At 50.0% G+C, this 18095-nt stretch overlaps 1 protein-coding gene across 2 annotated transcripts in view; it reads right to left on the bottom strand.

Annotated features, from left to right (window-relative positions):
* LOC139261981 (macrophage colony-stimulating factor 1 receptor-like) overlaps nt 1–18095 on the bottom strand; it is a 93430-nt gene that overhangs the window by 54238 nt on the left and 21097 nt on the right. For both annotated transcript variants that reach the window (XM_070877142.1, XM_070877143.1), the window contains exon 2: nt 513–637. In XM_070877142.1, coding sequence (XP_070733243.1) covers nt 513–637 — 125 coding nt within the window. The remainder of the gene's footprint in view (nt 1–512; nt 638–18095) is intronic.

Raw genomic sequence — 18095 nt, 5'->3', positions numbered from 1 at the left:
GGAGGAGGTTACAGGGATAGGGAGGGGTGTAGGGGCTGGAGGAGGTTACAGAGATAGGGAAGGGTGTAGGGGCTGGAGGAGGTTACAGGGATAGGGAGGGGTGTAGGGGCTGGAGGAGGTTACAGGGATAAGGAGGGGTGTAGGGGCTGGAGGGGGTTGCAGAGATAGGGAGGGGTGTAGGGGCTGGGGGAAGTTACAGGGATAGGGAGGGGTTTGAAGACGGGACTTGATCCCAGGTACCGGTCGCCCTGCGGAAAGGAGTCCAGGAAGAATCGGACCCCCACAGACGCCAGCTGATGTTCCCTCCGGCCTGCCGCCCTGACCCGGGGTTGTGCCCCGGTGTACTGGGATTGGACAGAGCGAGTCGGGGGGCCGGGGGAGAGGGTGAGGAACTCGCCACAGCGCTGCGAGGAGTCACTTTGGCGATTGGATCGGTCGGATCGAAAGCAAGCTGGAAATAAAATAACATGCAAGTTGTGAAGGAGGGCAGGAGCAGACAATAGCTGACTTACCGAGCCCCGCGGGTGAATCCATCTCACGAGCATGGACAAGATATCCGAGTGTGCAGAGCAGTTGATCACAAAACTCTCGCCTCTCAGTCTCACCTGCTCCCGGGTGTCGAGTTCCAAGAGCAACTCTGAGAATGAAGATTGGGGCCAATGAAAGATCGTTAGCGGATCTCCCCATGCTTACCGTCGCGACAAATTAATTCCCGCCAATGCTTCATGCACAAAGGATTTTCTAATAATCAGCTTTACTACATTCACTAATAACATTATTACTTTCACATAACGGTCTGCAGTGTTACCTCTAGACTAGAGTATTCCAGCGCACTCCTGGCCGGCCTCCCATCTTCTACCCTCCATAAACTTCAGCTCATCCAAAACTCCTCTGCCCGTGTCCTAACTCACACCATGTCCCGCTCACCCATCACCCCCTGTGCTCACTGCCCCGTGTCCTAACTCGCACCCAGTCCCGCTCACCCATCACCCCTGTGCTCACTGCCCCATGTCCTAACTCGCACCGAGTCCCGCTCACCCATCACCCCCTGTGCCCCGTGTCCTAACTCGCACCGAGTCCCGCTCACCCATCACCCCCTGTGCCCCGTGTCCTAACTCGCACCGAGTCCTGCTCACCCATCACCCCCTGTGTCCCGTGTCCTAATTTGGACCGAGTCCCGCTCACCCATCACCCCCTGTGTCCCGTGTCCTAACTCGGACTGAGTCCCGCTCACCCATCACCCCCTGTGCCCCGTGTCCTAACTCGCACCCAGTCCCGCTCACCCATCACCCCCTGTGCTCGCTGACTAACATTGGCTCCCGGTCAAGCAACCCCTTGATTGTAAAATTCTCCTCCTCGTTTACAAATCCCTCCATGGCCCTCGCCCCTCCCTATCTCTGTAATCTCCTCCAGCTCCACAACCCCCGAGATGTCTGCACTCCTCTAATTCTGCCCTCTTGAGCATCCCTGATTATAATCGCTCCACCATCGGTGGCCGTGCCTTCTGTTGCCTGAGCCCCAAGCTCTGGAACTCCCTCCCTAAACCTCTCCGCCTCTCTTTACTCCCTTAAGATGGTCAGTAACAAGAGGACACAGATTTAAGGTGATTGTCAAAAGAACCAGAGGGAGTTATGGGGAGAATGTGTTTATGCAGTGAGTTGTGATCGGGAACGTGCTGCCTGAAAGGGCGGTGGGAGCAGATTCAATAGTAACTTTCAAACCGGGAATTGGATAAATACTTGGAAAGGAAAATATCGCAGGAACATGGGGAGTGAGCGGGGGGAGTGGGACTGATTGGATCGCTCTGTCACAGATTCTCTGATACTATGATCGCTGCATTGATTCATTTTGATTAACCAAGCACTCTGCACTAAGCCCCATGCCCGACAAAAATATAACTCTGCTCTACAAGGATGTTTGAGCGAATTTACTGCTGTAATATTAGTGTCTGTTTTCAGTGCGTGAGCTGGAAATAAACAAACAATGATTCCACATCTGTTTCTGTGCTGAGGGTAAAACTGTAACTTCAGAAACAGATTGTAAGGATGTGAGTAATTCCAGGCAGAGACGATAGTCCCGTCAACCGCTGTGATATCAGAGTACGGGAAAAGTCACGACTTGCACAAGAAGGTGTTTTGCAAGAACATGAAATGCAAACCAGGCAGTGTGTAAACATAGAAACATAGAAACATAGAAAATAGGTGCAGGAGTAGGCCATTCGGCCCTTCTAGCCTGCACCACCATTCAATGAGTTCATGGCTGAACATGCAACTTCAGTACCCCATTCCTGCTTTCTCACCATACCCCTTGATCCCCCTAGTAGTAAGGACTTCATCTAACTCCTTTTTGAATATATTTAGTGAATTGGCCTCAACAACTTTCTGTGGTAGAGAATTCCACAGGTTCACCACTCTCTGGGTGAAGAAATTCCTCCTCATCTCGGTCCTAAATGGCTTCCCCCTTATCCTTAGACTGTGTCCCCTGGTTCTGGACTTCCCCAACATTGGGAACATTCTTCCTGCATCTAACCTGTCTAACCCCGTCAGAATTTTAAACGTTTCAATGAGGTCCCCTCTCATTCTTCTGAACTCCAGTGAATACAAGCCCAGTTGATCCAGTCTTTCTTGATAGGTCAGTCCCGCCATCCCGGGAATCAGTCTGGTGAACCTTCGCTGCACTCCCTCAATAGCAAGAATGTCCTTCCTCAGGTTAGGAGACCAAAACTGTACACAATACTCCAGGTGTGGCCTCACCAAGGCACTGTACAATTGTAGCAACACCTCCCTGCCCCTGTACTCAAATCCCCTCGCTATGAAGGCCAACATGCCATTTGCTTTCTTAACCGCCTGCTGTACCTGCATGCCAACCTTCAATGACTGATGTACCATGACACCCAGGTCTCTTTGCACCTGCCCTTTTCCTAATCTGTCACCATTCAGATAATAGTCTGTCTCTCTGTTTTTACCACCAAAGTGGATAACCTCACATTTATCCACATTATACTTCATCTGCCATGCATTTGCCCACTCACCTAACCTATCCAAGTCGCTCTGCAGCCTCATAGAATCCTCCTTGCAGCTCACACTGCCACCCAACTTAGTGTCATCCGCAAATTTGGAGATACTACATTTAATCCCCTCGTCTAAATCATTAATGTACAGTGTAAACAGCTGGGGCCCCAGCACAGAACCTTGCGGTACCCCACTAGTCACTGCCTGCCGTTCTGAAAAGTCCCCATTTACTCCTACTCTTTGCTTCCTGTCTGACAACCAGTTCTCAATCCATGTCAGCACACTACCCCCAATCCCATGTGCTTTAACTTTGCACATTAATCTCTTGTGTGGGACCTTGTCGAAAGCCTTCTGAAAGTCCAAATATACCATATCAACTGGTTCTCCCTTGTCCACTCTACTGGAAACATCCTCAAAAAATTCCAGAAGATTTGTCAAGCATGATTTCCCTTTCATAAATCCATGCTGACTTGGACCTATCATATTACCTCTTTACAAATGCACTGCTATGAAATCCTTAATAATTGATTCCATCATTTTACCCACTACCGATGTCAGGCTGACCGGTCTGTAATTCCCTGTTTTCTCTCTCCCTCCTTTTTTAAAAAGTGGGGTTACATTGGCTACCCTCCACTCCATAGGAACTGATCCAGAGTCAATGGAATGTTGGAAAATGACTGTCAATGCATCCACTATTTCCAAGGCCACCTCCTTAAGTACTCTGGGATGCAGTCCATCAGGCCCTGGGGATTTATCGGCCTTCAATCCCATCAATTTCCCCAACACAATTTCCCGACTAATAAGGATTTCCCTCAGTTCCTCCTCCTTACTAGACCCTCCGACCCCTTTTATATCCGGAAGGTTGTTTGTGTCCTCCTCAGTGAATACCGAACCAAAGTACTTGTTCAATTGGTCCGCCATTTCTTTGTTCCCCGTTATGACTTCCCCTGATTCTGACTGCAGGGGACCTACGTTTGTCTTTACTAACCTTTTTCTCTTTACATATCTATAGAAACTTTTGCAATCCGTCTTAATGTTCCCTGCAAGCTTCTTCTCGTACTCCATTTTCCCTGCCCTAATCAAACCCTTTGTCCTCCTCTGCTGAGTTCTAAATTTCTCCCAGTCCCCGGGTTCTCTGCTATTTCTGGCCAATTTGTATGCCACTTCCTTGGCTTTAATGCTATCCCTGATTTCCCTCGATAGCCACGGTTGAGCCACCTTCCCTTTTTTATTTTTACGACAGACAGGAATGTACAATTGTTGTAGTTCATCCATGCGGTCTCTAAATGTCTGCCATTGCCCATCCACAGTCAACCCCTTCAGTATCATTCGCCAATCTATCCTAGCCAATTCACGCCTCATACCTTCAAAGTTACCCTTCTTTAAGTTCTGGACCATGGTCTCTGAATTAACTGTTTCATTCTCCATCCTAATGCAGAATTCCACCATATTATGGTCACTCTTCCCCAAGGGGCCTCGCACAACGAGATTGCTAATTAATCCTCTCTCATTACACAACACCCAGTCTAAGATGGCCTCCCCCCTAATTGGTTCCTCGACATATTGGTCTAAAAAACCATCCCTTATGCACTTCAGGAAATCCTCCTCTACCGTATTGCTTCCAGTTTGGTTAACCCAATCTATGTGCATATTAAAGTCACCCATTATAACTGCTGCACCTTTATTGCACGCACCCCTAATTTCCTGTTTGATGCCCTCCCCAACATCACTACTACTGTTTGGAGGTCTGTACACAACTCCCACTAACGTTTTTTGTCCTTTGGTATTCTGCAGCTCTACCCATATAGATTCCACATCATCCAAGCTAATGTCCTTCTGAACTATTGCCTTAATTTGCTCCTTAACCAGCAATGCTACCCCACCTCCTTTTCCTTTTATTCTATCTTTCCTGAATGTTGAATACCCCTGGATGTTGAATTCCCAGCCCTGATCATCCTGGAGCCACGTCTCCGTAATCCCAATCACATCATATTTGTTAACATCTATTTGCACAGTTAATTCATCCACTTTATTGCGGATACTCCTTGCATTAAGACACAAAGCCTTCAGGCTTGTTCTTTTAACACCCTTTGTTCTTTTAGAATTTTGCTGTACAGTGGCCCTTTTTGTTCTTTGCCTTGGGTTTCTCTGCCCTCCACTTTTCTCATCTCCTTTCTGTCTTTTGCTTTTGCCTCCTTTTTGTTTCCCTCTGTCTCCCTGCATTGGTTCCCATCCCCTACAGCAGTAAACGCACCCATCATGTCTGGCACTTGTTGAGTTAGCTAATCTTTCTTCTAAAATTCATTCTTCATTCAGACCTGGTAAGGACGGTTCCGTTCAGTGATGTGTGTTCAGGGACAAATATTTGTCAGGACGCCAGGAAGAACTCTTCTGCTCTTTGAAATAGTGTCATAGGATCTTTTACATCCATTTAAGAGGGCAGATGGGGCCTGGCTCATTCGGTAGATGGCACCTCAAACAGTGCAGGGCTTTCGTAATCTGCCCCTCCGACAGTGCAGCACTCCCTCAGTACTGCCCCTCCGACAGTGCGGCACTCCCTCAGTACTGCCCCTCCGACAGTGCAGCACTCCCTCAGTACTGCCCCTCCGACAGTGCAGCACTCCCTCAGTACTGCCCCTCCGACAGTGCGGCACTCCCTCAGTACTGCCCCTCCGACAGTGCGGCACTCCCTCAGTACTGCCACTCCGACAGTGCGGCACTCCCTCAGTACTGACCCTCCGACAGTGTGGCACTCCCTCAGTACTGACCCTCCGACAGTGCAGCACTCCCTCAGTACTGGTCCTCCAACAGTGCGGCGCTCCCTCAGTACTGGTCCTCCAACAGTGCGGCGCTCCCTCAGTACTGGTCCTCCAACAGTGCGGCACTCCCTCAGTACTGCCCCTCCGACAGTGCAGCGCTCCCTCAGTACTGCCCCTCCGACAGTACAGCGCTCCCTCAGTACTGCATCTCCGACAGTGCGGCACTCCCTCAGTATTGTCCCTCCGACAGTACAGCGCTCCCTCAGTACTGCCCCTCCGACAGTGCAGCGCTTCCTTGTTATTACACCGGATGTATCAGTTTGGATTTTTATGCTGAGGTTTCTGGAGTGGGGCTTGAACCCAGCACCTTCTCACTCAGAGGGCTACACTACAAGTCTGCTCTACTGTGAGGAGCACCAGAATTGAGTCCGATCTTGTCCTGTCCAACACCCACTGGCATGTTGCCGCACGAGATGGAGATCAGGAGCAGGATCCCGGGCTGTTTATTCTCCGGGATGCTAACTGTGGTGGTGTTATTCCCACCACAATGGTCCCTCAGCGTATTTCCAGCATTTTCTGTTTTAAATCCAAATTTTAAAAAAACTTCACTGGACTGGATTCTCGGTTGTCTAACGCCTCAGTGAGCAGTCAGAGGGTGGGTGTTAATGGGAGTGTAAGACCTTACCGACCGGGAGCACAGCATTTAGCGCCCCGACCGGAAATTCATTAGCGGCTCACCAGGTGTGCAAACCGCTAGCGCCCAACTGCTGACGATCGCTCCAATCCTGACGTATTCCTGGTGAAATGCCCATGCTCGCGGCCCGGCCGGTAAATTCACTGCGGCCACCTCATTGAGTGCCCGCCAAGAACAACGTCTGGAAAAACAGTGGGTCCGGGCTCGCAGAGTCGTTAACTGGCGGCTACTTAACGGGATGAGGAAGGGCTTCCCTCGGAGGTCACAGTCAGTGCAAGGTTTACACACAGCACGGTGTGAGTCTCAGTCACAGTCAGTGCAAGGTTTACACACAGCACGGTGTGTGAGTCTCAGTCACAGTCAGTGCAAGGTTTACACACAGCACGGTGTGAGTCTCAGTCACAGTCAGTGCAAGGTTTACACACAGCACGGTGTGAGTCTCAGTCACAGTCAGTGCAAGGTTTACACACAGCACGGTGTGAGTCTCAGTCACAGTCAGTGCAAGGTTTACACACAGCACGGTGTGAGTCTCAGTCACAGTCAGTGCAAGGTTTACACACAGCACGGTGTGAGTCTCAGTCACAGTCAGTGCAAGGTTTACACACAGCACGGTGTGAGTCTCAGTCACAGTCAGTGCAAGGTTTACACACAGCACGGTGTGTGAGACTCCCAGTGTGCAGTGGCAGACAGATACAACAGTTCGGCTTGAAAACACCTGATTTTCAAAACTTTAATGGGGGCGTTACTGTGCCGCACTTTTAAGACTCGGCTGTTGCTGGGGTCTAACTCGGAGTTCCGTGCATGCGCAGTGAGTCTGCAAAATATACCGACCAAACTTTTGTTCTCGCCCCCCCCAGCTCTGGTGTGCAATGGCTGTTTTAGCGCCCCCATCAGCTTCTCGCCCGGTTAGCACCAATTTCTGGCCGGGAGGGCTCAAACCTTTGCAAGGCGCTAAAATTACCGCTCCGCCTTGATTAACGCCTCAACCGAGGCGCGGCCCAATTTCTCCTCCTACCTGCAACGAGAGTAAAACCTGGCCCGGGGGAGTTCTGTGTCAGTGGCCCTGCTCAGCTGGTTATTACAGCTCAGTGTCGGAGGTATCACTCAAAAGTTTTGTTCTCTTGGGAATAACCCTGCTCTCCGAATCATCACAATCAGCACAGTGTGTGTGATGTCATCCGTGATAGGAACAGGAGGAGGCCATTCTGCCCCTCGAGCAGGTCATTAGAACATAAGAAATAGGAGCAGGAGTGGGCCATACGGCCCCTCGAGCCTGCTCCGCCATTCAATACGATCATGGCTGATCCGATCATGGACTCAGCTCCACTTCCCCGCCCGCTCCCCATAACCCCTTATCCCCTTATCGTTTAAGAAACTGTCCATCGCTGTCTTAAATTTATTCAATGACCCAGTTTCCACAGCTCTCTGGGGTAGTGAATTTCACAGATTTACAACCCTCTGAGAGAAGAAATTCCTTCTCATCTCAGTTTTAAATGGGCAGCCCCTTATTCTAAGATCATGCCCTCTAGTTCTAGTCTCTCCCATCGGTGGAAACATCCTCTCTGCATCCACCTTGTCAAGCCCCCTCAGAACCTGACACATTTCGATAAGATCACCTCTCATTTTTCTGAATTCCAATGAGTAGAGGCCCAACCTACTCAACCTTTCCTCATAAGTCAACCCCCTCATCTCCAGAATCAACCGAGTGAACCTTCTCTGAACTGCCTCCAAAGCAAGTATATCCTTTCGTAAATATGGAAACCAAAACTGTACGCAGTACTCCAGGTGTGGCCTCACCAATACCCTGTACAGGTGTAGCAAGATTTCTCTGCTTTTATACTCCATCCCCTTTGCAATAAAGGACAAAATTCCATTGGCCTTCCTGATCACTTGCTGTACCTGCATATGAACCTTTTGTGTTTCATGCACAAGTACCCCCAGGTCCCGCTGTACTGCAGCACGTTGCAATTTTTCTCTATTTAAATAATAACTTGCTCTTAGATTTTTTTCTGCCAAAGTGGATAACCTCACACTTTCCAACATTATACTCCACCTGCCAAATTTTTGCCCACTCACTTAGCCTGTCTATGTCCTTTTGCAGATTTTGTGTGCCCTCCTCACACATTGCTTTTCCTCCCATCTTTGTATCGTCAGCAAACTTGGCTACGTTACACTCAGTCCCTTCTTCCAAGTCATTAATGTAGATTGTAAATAGTTGGGGTCCCAGCACTGATCCCTGCGACATCCCACTGGTTACTGATTGCCAACCTGAGAATGAACCATTTATCCCGACTCTCTGTTTTCTGTTAGTTAGTCAATCCTCTATCCATGCTAATATATTGCCCCAACCCATGAACTTTTATCTTGTACAGTAACCTTTTATGTGGCACCTTGTCAAATGCCTTCTGGAAGTCCAAATACACCACATCCACTGGTTCCCCTTTATCCACCCTGTTCATTACATCCTCAAAGAATTCCAGCAAATTTGTCAAACATGATTTCCCCTTCATAAAACCATGCTGACTCTGCCTGACCGAATTTTGCTTTTCCAAATGTCCTGCTACTGCTTCTTTAATAATGGACTCCAACATTTTCCCAACCACAGATGTTGGGCTAACCGGTCTATAGTTTCCTGCTTTTTGTCTGCCTCCTGTTTTAAATAGGGACATTACATTTGCAGTTTTCCAATCTGCTGGGACCTCCCCAGAATCCAGGGAATTTTGGTAAATTACAACCAATGCATCCACTGTCCCTGCCGCTACTTCTCTTAAGACCCTAGGATGCAAGCCATCAGGTCCAGGGGATTTATCTGCCTTTAGTCCCATTATCTTACTGAGTACCACCTCCTTAGTGATTGTGATTGTGTTAAGTTCCTCCCCCCTATAGCCCCTTGACTATCCACTGTCGGAATATTGTTAGTGTCCTCTACCGTAAAGACTGATACAAAATATTTGTTCAGAGTTTCTGCCATCTCCATGTTCCCCATTACTAATTCCCCGGTCTCGTCCTCTAAGGGACCAACATTTACTTTAGCCACTCTTTTCCTTTTATATACCTATAGAAACTCTTGCTATCTGTTTTTATATTTTGTTTACTTTCGTAGTCTATCTTCCCGTTCTTAATCATTTTTTAGCTCAGTCTTTGAGTATATGCAAGACAGAGGTCAATAGATATTCAGATATTAAGGGAATCGAGGGATATGGGGATCGGGCGGGAAAGTGGAGTTGAGGTTGAAGATCAGCCGTGATCTCATTGAATGGCGGAGCAGGCTCGAGGGGCCGAATGGCCGACTCCTGCTCCTAATTCTTATGTTCTATTGGTACTGAGGCCAACAGTGGTGTTGCTGTTGCCACTAACTGGACCCAATTAACTCACAGATCAGGGCGGTACCCTGTGCTATGGGTCAGAGCAGAGGCCCTTCAGCGGGATTAACTTGAGCAACGTAAAATTAACCCACTCAATTTTACCGCTTACGACTGACCAACTCACACACAGAGCGGCCTTGGCTTTGAGTGTGTGTGTGTGTGTCAAGGTGACACCCAGGGATAACTGAAAGGCATTGTGTCCAAGTGAACTGGAGATGTGTAAAAGTGTACCAAGGGTTTCAATGCAAGAAGAAAAGTCAGGAAGAAGCTGATGTCGAGAGAAAAAAACAAATAACAAAACCTGCTATTTCAATTCCCGTTTCTGATTCCCACTTCTGCTTCTGAGCTGCCACTCCAGGATTACGTAACTTCTCCCGGACCTGCAGCGTTGCAACATCTGCTCTCGATCGGGGCCCTGAGGTATTTAAAGATCCCAAGTCCTGCCTGAGGTAATGCCCACATCTTTTGGGGGGGGGGGGGTTTCTTGCAATGTAAGAAGAATTCAACGACAAGCTGGATGTTGGCTGATCTTTGGAAAGCAAATAACTGGGGGAAGGCTGGCTCAGCATTGAGTGTTGAACAGGCCTCGCGCCCAGGAGCAAGGCAACCTCGGGAGATGGTGCTTGTGAGCTCGGGAGCTTTACCCAGGAGAAGATTTTACTTTTTCATCGTTCACGGGATGTGGCCGTCACTGGCAAGGCCGACATTTCACAGAATTACAGAAATTTACAGCACGGGAAGAGGCCATTCAGCCCATCGTGTCCATGCCGACCGACCAAGAGCTACCCAGCCTAATCCCACTTTCCAGCTCTCGGTCCGTAGCCCTGTAGGTTACGGCACTTCAGGTGCACATCCAGGTACTGTTTAAATGTGGTGAGGGTTTCTGCCTCTACCACCCTTTCAGGCCGTGAGTTCCAGACCCCCACCACCCTCTGGGTGAAAACATTTCCCCTCAAATCCCCTCTAAACCTCCCCCTAATTACTTTAAATCTATGCCCCCTGGTTGTTGACCCCTGTGCTAAGGGAAACAGGTCCTTCCTATCCACTCTATCCAGGCCCCTCATAATTTTATACACCTCAATCAGGTCTCCCCTCAGCCTCCTCTGTTCCAAAGAAAACAACCCCAGCCTATCCAATCTTTCCTCATCGCTAAAATTCTCCAGTCCAGGCAACATCCTCGTAAATCTCCTCTGTACCATCTCCAGTGCAATCACATCTTTCCTGTAATGTGGTGACCAGAACTGCACGCAGTACTCCAGCTGTGGCCTAACCAGTGTTTTATACAGTTCAAGCATAACCTCCCTGCTCTTGTATTCCATGCCTCGACTGATAAAGGCAAGTATTCCATATGCCTTCTTAACCACCTTATCTACCTGGCCTGCTACCTTCAGGGATCTGTGGACCTGCACTCCCAGGTCCCTCTGTTCCTCTCATCATCATAGATAGTCCCTCGAACGAGGATGACTTGTTTCCACATGAGTTCACAGGTGTTTCAATGAAGGACCTAATACTCCAGATCCCGAACTACATCCTGAAGGGTGGAAGATGCCTGTGGGTGGATTTTTTTAACGTGGGGTGACCGTTGCACACCAGCCACCACACGGGGCCTGACAGAGCGAGGTCTTGGTCCAGGGGCAAGGGTTAACCAGGACGACTGGAGACCTGCTCTGCTGCTCGGACCTAGTGTGTACATATCGCAGCGTGGGCTGGTCTGTGCTGACCCTGGGCCCTCGGCTCTTTTGGGCCCCGAACTCTCATTCGCCGCACCTCCGCCACGATCTCCTGCCGTTCCTCCACCACAAAATGCTCGACAAATGTTGTAGACTGGTGGTTTATGGAAAATAAACCACCAAATGGTATTGGTTATATCACAAGTGGTGCTGGTTATATAATTCAAGTGGTATTGGTCATATAACAAGTGACATTTGATATGTAATGAGGACTATAACCAAGGATTGTCTTCTGCTTTCCCTTAGTGGGGCACTGAGCACCTCGAGTCTCATCGCCGAGAGCATGCAGAAACCAAGCGCAGGCAGCAGAAAGAGCGTGCGGCAAACCAGTCCCACCCTCCCTTTCTATTGTGTTCCTAACACAGATGAGGCTGCACACAGGCTGGGCCCAAGTTTCTGCCTCAGTTGCTGCTGATTTTTTGGAGCAACTGGTGTAGAACGGAGTATCTTAGAAATTCAAATTCTCGGCATTTAGTTTGCTCCAGTTCTCGTCAGTTAGAACAGTTTCACATTGGAACAGAATTTATTTTTCAAAAGGGGGCGTGTCCGGCCACTTACACCTGTTTTCAAAGTTTCGGCAGTGAAAACTTACTCCAAACTAACTTAGAATGGAGTAAGTGAAGATTTTTGTACGCTCGAAAAAACCTTGTCTACACTTTAGAAAATCAGGCGTAGGTTACAAATCAGGCGTAGGGAATGGGGTGGGGGGGGGTTTAAAGGGAAGTTTACAAACATTAAACACTTCAGTTTTACAAATAAAGAGAGATCATCAATAATAAATGATAAATACATCAATAAATCAACCAATAAATCAATCAAAAAAATTAATAAGAAATAATTTTTTTTTTAAATCAATGAATAAAACATTTTCTACTTACCAACTGCAGCACCGGGAGCCCCCCCCCAAACCCCCCCCCCCCCCCCAGTGTGTCTCTGTCAGTGTCTCTATCTCTCTGTCTGTCTGTCTGTGTGTGTCTCTCACTCTCCGTCTGTCAGTGTCTGTGTTTCTGACAGCGAGGGGAGGGGGAGGAGGGGGGTAGAGGGAGAGAGGGGGGGGGCAAGGGGAGGGGAGGGAGGGAGGCAGAGGGGGAGGGATGGGGGAGGGAGGGAGAAGGGGGAGGAGAGGGGGATAGAATGGGGGGAGAAGGGGGGGGAGAAGGGGGGAGGCTGAATGGGCCGGGCCCAAGACTTCGGGCAGGGCCCATCCCCAGCACCAGATTTACAGGTAGGTGGCATTGGGTCGGGTCGGGTCGGGGCCGGTCCGGGGGGGTGGGGGTCGGGTCCAGTCCGGGGGGTCGGGTCGGGTCCGGGGGGGGGGGGGGAGGGGGAGTCGGGTCGGGAGGAAGCAGGAGCTGGGCGTGGGAGGAGCCTTATTCACGCAGCCCCAGTGAGGCCAATTGGCCAGGGCTGGAGCTACTGCACATGCGTGCCGACTGTAGCGCGCATGTGCAGAGGTCCCGGCACTGTTTTCAGCGCAGGGACCTGGCTCCGCCCCCCCACAGCGCGTGCTGCGCCGCGCCGAGGGCCAGAGGACCTGCAGGGAGCCGGAGAATCTGGAAGTTTTTTTTAGGCGCACTTTGTGGCGCGAAAAACGGACGTCCAGGTCGGGGCTGCGCCGTTCTAGGCACGGCCCGAAACTTGGGCCCATGGAGTTTAAAGTAACAGTGACCTCAGTCTTTAATAAGACACTCCAGAGTGAGGAACAGGCCTTAGGGGCCGGCTTATATACAGTGCTCCCAAGGGATGCTGGGATCCCTTGGGACTTCAGGGGATGAGCTCCTAACCCACGTTTGGTCCAGGTGCTTTCTGCAAATTTGTCCATTGTCTAGTTTGACTACAAACACCCTATTCCCTTCTTTAGCTATCACCGTGCCCGCAATCCACTTGGGACCATGTCCATAGTTTAGCACATACACAGGGTCATTCAGATCAATTTCCCGTGACACAGAGGCGTGACCATCGTTTACATTTTGTTGCTGCCGCCTGCTCTCTACCTGATCATGCAGGTTGGGGTGAACCAGCGAGAGTCTGGTTTTAAGTGTCCTTTTCATGAGTAGCTCAGCCAGGGGCACCCCTGTGAGTGAGTGGGGTCTCGTGCGGTAGCTGAGCAGTACTCGGGACAGGCGGGTTTGGAGTGAGCCTTCTGTGACTTGTTTAAGGCTCTGTTTGATGGTTTGTACTGCCCGCTCTGCCTGCCCATTGGAGGCTGGTTTAAACGGGGCCGAGGTGACATGTTTGATCCCATTGCGGGTCATGAATTCTTTAAATTCGGCTCTGGTGAAACATGGCCCGTTGTCACTGACCAGTATGTCAGGCAGGCCGTGGGTGGCAAACATGGCCCTCAGGCTTTCAATGGTGGCGGTGGCGGTGCTTCCCGACATTATTTCACATTCAATCCATTTTGAAAAAGCATCCACCACCACCAGGAACATTTTACCGAGAAATGGGCCCGCATAGTCGACATGGATCCTCGACCATGGTCTGGAGGGCCAGGACCACAAACTTAGTGGTGCCTCTCTGGGCGCGTTGCTCAACTGAGCACATACGCTGCATTGCAATACACAGGACTCTAAGTCAGAGTCGATACCGGGCCACCACACGTGGGATCTGGCTATCGCTTTCATCATTACTATACCCGGGTGTGTGCTGTGGAGATCCGAGATGAACATCTCTCTGCCCTTTTTGGGTAGCACTACGCAGTTACCCCACAATAGGCAGTCTGCCTGAATGGACAGCTCGTCCTTTCGCCGCTGGAACGGCTTGATTAGCTCTTGCATTTCAACGGGGATGCTGGCCCAGCTCCCATGCAGTACACAGTTTTTTACGAGGGACAGCAGAGGATCTTGGCTGGTCCAAGTCCTAATCTGGCGGGCCGTGACAGGTGATTTATCATTTTCAAACGCTTCCATGACCATCAACAAGTTTGCAGGCTGCGCCATTTCCACCCCCGTGGTGGGCAATGATAGCCGACTGAGAGCATCCGCACAGTTCTCGGTGCCTGGCCTGTGGCGGATGGTATAGTTATATGCTGATAGCACGAGTGCCCACCCTTGTATGTGGGCTGAGGCATTAGTATTTATCCCCTTGTTTTCAGCGAACAGGGATATGAGGGGCTTGTGATCGGTTTCCAGCTCATTTTCATTAACCCGAACACACACACTAATGCCTCTTTCTCAATCATGCTGTCGGCCCTCTTGGCCTTAGACCAGCTCCTGGAGGCATAGGCGACAGGTTGCAACTTCCCCGCAACGTTAGCTTGTTGTAATACACACCCGACTCCATACGACGACGCATCACATGCTAGCACAAGTCTTTTACACGGGTTATACAATACAAGCAGCTTGTTGGAGCATAAAATGTTTCTGGCTTTCTCAAAAGCAATTACTTGTTTTTTCCCCATACCCAGTTCTCACCTTTAAGCAATAACACATGTAGGGGCTCTAAGAGAGTGCTTAACCCAGTAGGAAGTTAGCAAAATAGTTGAGGAGTCCCAGAAATGACCGCAGCTCCATGACATTCTGTGGCCTGGGCGCTTTCCTGATAGCCTCTGTCTTAGCGTCTGTGGGCCGAATGCCGTCCGCCGCGATCTTTCTCCCCAAAAACTTGCCTTCTGTTGCCATGAAGACGCATTTCGACCTCTTCAGCCGCAGCCCTACGCGATCCAGTCGCTGGACGACCTCCTCCAGGTTTTGTAGGTGCTCGACGGTGTCCCGACCCGTGACCAATATGTCGCCCTGAAAGACCACCGTGTGTGGTACCGACTTGAGTAGGCTCTCCGTGTTTCTCTGGAAGATCGCTGCAGCCGACCGAATTCCAAACGGGCATCTGTTATAGATGAACAGTCCCTTGTGAATGTTGAAGCAGGTGAGGCCCTTCGAAGACTCCTCCAGCTCCTGCGTCATGTAGGCCGAAGTCAGGTCCAGCTTGGTGAACGTCTTGCCTCCTGCCAGCATCGCAAATAGGTCATCTGCCTTAGGTAGCGGGTATTGGTCCTGTAGCGAGAAATGATTAATAGTTACTTTATAATCGCCGCAAATCCTGACCGTGCCATCACTTTTGAGTACTGGAACAATCGGGCTGGCCCACTCGCTGAATTCCACTGGGGAGATGATGCCCTCGCGTTGCAGTCTGTCCAGCTCGATTTCCACTCTCTCCCTCATCATGTGAGGTACCGCTCGCGCCTTGTGGTGAATGGGTCGTGCCTCTGGGACCAAGGGATCCGCACCTTCACCCCGGAAAAGTTTCCAATGCCTGGCTCAAAAAGGGAAGGAAATTTGTTAAGAACCTGGGTACATGAGGCCTCATCGACATGTCACCCCAGTTCCAGCAGATTTTGCCCAGCCAGCTCTTTCCAAGCAGTGTGGGGCCATCGCCCGGGACAATCCAGAGTGGCAGTTCGTGCACCGTGCCCTCGTAGGTGACCTTGACCATGGCGCTGCCCAGGACAGTGATAAGCTCTTTGGTGTACGTTCTCAGTTTCGTGTGGATGGGGCTCAGGGCTGGTCTGAGTGCCTTGTTGCACCACAGTCTCTCAAACATCTTTTTACTCATGATGGATTGGCTAGCGCCAGTGTCCAGTTCCATGGCTATGGGTAAGCCATTCAATTTTACGTTTAGCATTATAGGTGGACATTTCATCGAAAATGTGTGCACCCCATGCACTTCAGCATCTGCCTCCTCTCTCTGAGGCTCGAAATTGCTTTGATCCACCATGGACCGGTCTTCCTCTGCCACGTGGTGGTTCGCAGGTTTTGCAGAGCTTGCAGCTCGTCTGCAAGCTCATTGGAGGTGCCCCATTGTTCCACAGCTCTTGCAAACATACCCTTAGAAGCGGCATGAATAGGCTGAATGGAAGCCTCCACAACACCAACAAGGTGTGAATTGCCTTGCATTCATCCTTTGTTGGGGACTCTGAGTCATCTGGGTCACCTGAGGCCTGCTGGCAGTTGCAGACTCGTGGTTTCTGCCCTGTACATTTCTGCTTGCAAACACAGTTCCAGTTAATTTATGAACATTGCTAGCACTTGTGTGCTGAGAGATTTGTTTGGTGTTATCACTGGTGGACATAAACGCCTGTGCTATCGCAATGACCTTACTGAGGGTCGGTGTCTCTGCAGTCAAAAGTTTCCGTAGGATGGTCTCGGGGCCAATTCCCTGTACAAAAAAGTCTCTGAGCATCTGCTCCAGGTAGCCATCAAACTCACATTGTCCTGCAAGTCGCCTTAGCTCGGCGACGTAGCTCACCACTTCCTGACCTTCAGATCGCTGGCACGTGTAGAACCGATACCGCGCCATCAGCACGCTCTCCCTCGGGTTAAGATGCTCCCGAACCAGTGTACACAGCTCCTCATATGACTTATCTGTGGGTTTCACCGGAGCCAGAAGATTCTTCATGAGGCTGTAGGTCAGTGCCTCGCAGACCGTGAGGAGGACCGCTCTCCTTTTTGCAGCGCTTCCTTCTCCGTCCAGCTCATTGGCTACAAAGTACTGGTCTAGCCATTCGACATAGGCTTCCTAGTCCTCACCCTTCGAGAACTTCTCCTGGATGCCCACAGTTTGCTGCATCTTTGCGTTGGATTCGTATTCTCGTCGCCAGTTGTTGTGTTCTTAACACAGATGAGACTGCACGCAGGGAGGTTAAAGTAACAGTGACCTCAGTCTTTATTAAGACACTCCAGAGTGAGGAACAGGCCTTAGGGGCTGGCTTATATACAGTGCTCCCAAGAGATGCTGGGATCCCTTGGGACTTCAGGGGATGCGCTCCCTGGTGGCGGAACATGGGAGTGCATGCTTTACAGATACACAACACTTTCCCTCAACGACTATCTGTCCCACCTGACAGGGTCTGTGGCTCTCCTATTGGACTGTTCAGCCACCTAAGGACTCATTTTTGGAGTGGAAGAAAGTCTTCCTCGATTCCGAGGGACTGCCTATGATAATGATGAATGGCTTTTATTAATGGCAAACCACTGATTCTTGATATATACTCTGTTTATACAATACTTTCTGTAGATAATAGCCAGTTTATTCAGTATTTCACCTTACTTTCTACTGTTTACTCTCCTAGGAACATAGGACCATGAGTCGGCCATTCAGCCTCTCAAGCCTGCTCCGAAATGGAGAGCAATATAGAAAGGTCATACGATGCTATTTGTTCCTCTACACTTTTAGAGTCCTACCATTTAATGTGTATTCCCTTGCCTTGTTAGCCCTCCCCAAATTACCTCACACTTCTCCGGATTGAATGCCATTTGCCACTGTTCTGCCCACCTGACCAGTACATTGCTATCTTCCTGCAGTCCGCAGCTTTCTTCTTCATTATCAACCACACGGACAATTTTAGTGTCATCTGCAAACTTCTTAATCATACTCCCTGCATTTATTGCCCATCCCTAATTGCCCCTTGAGAAGGTGGTGGTGAGCTGCCTTCTTGAACCGCTGCAGTCCGTGTGGTGAAGGTGCTCCCACAGTGCTGTTAGGGAGGGAGTTCCAGGATTGTGACCCAGCGACGGTGAAGGAACGGCCGATATATTTCC

This window comes from Pristiophorus japonicus, chromosome 4, assembly GCF_044704955.1.
Source record: "Pristiophorus japonicus isolate sPriJap1 chromosome 4, sPriJap1.hap1, whole genome shotgun sequence".
In the NCBI taxonomy this organism is placed as follows: domain Eukaryota; kingdom Metazoa; phylum Chordata; class Chondrichthyes; family Pristiophoridae; genus Pristiophorus; species Pristiophorus japonicus.
Note: the sequence above shows the minus strand (reverse complement) of the source record. Positions and strands in the feature narration are given on the sequence as shown.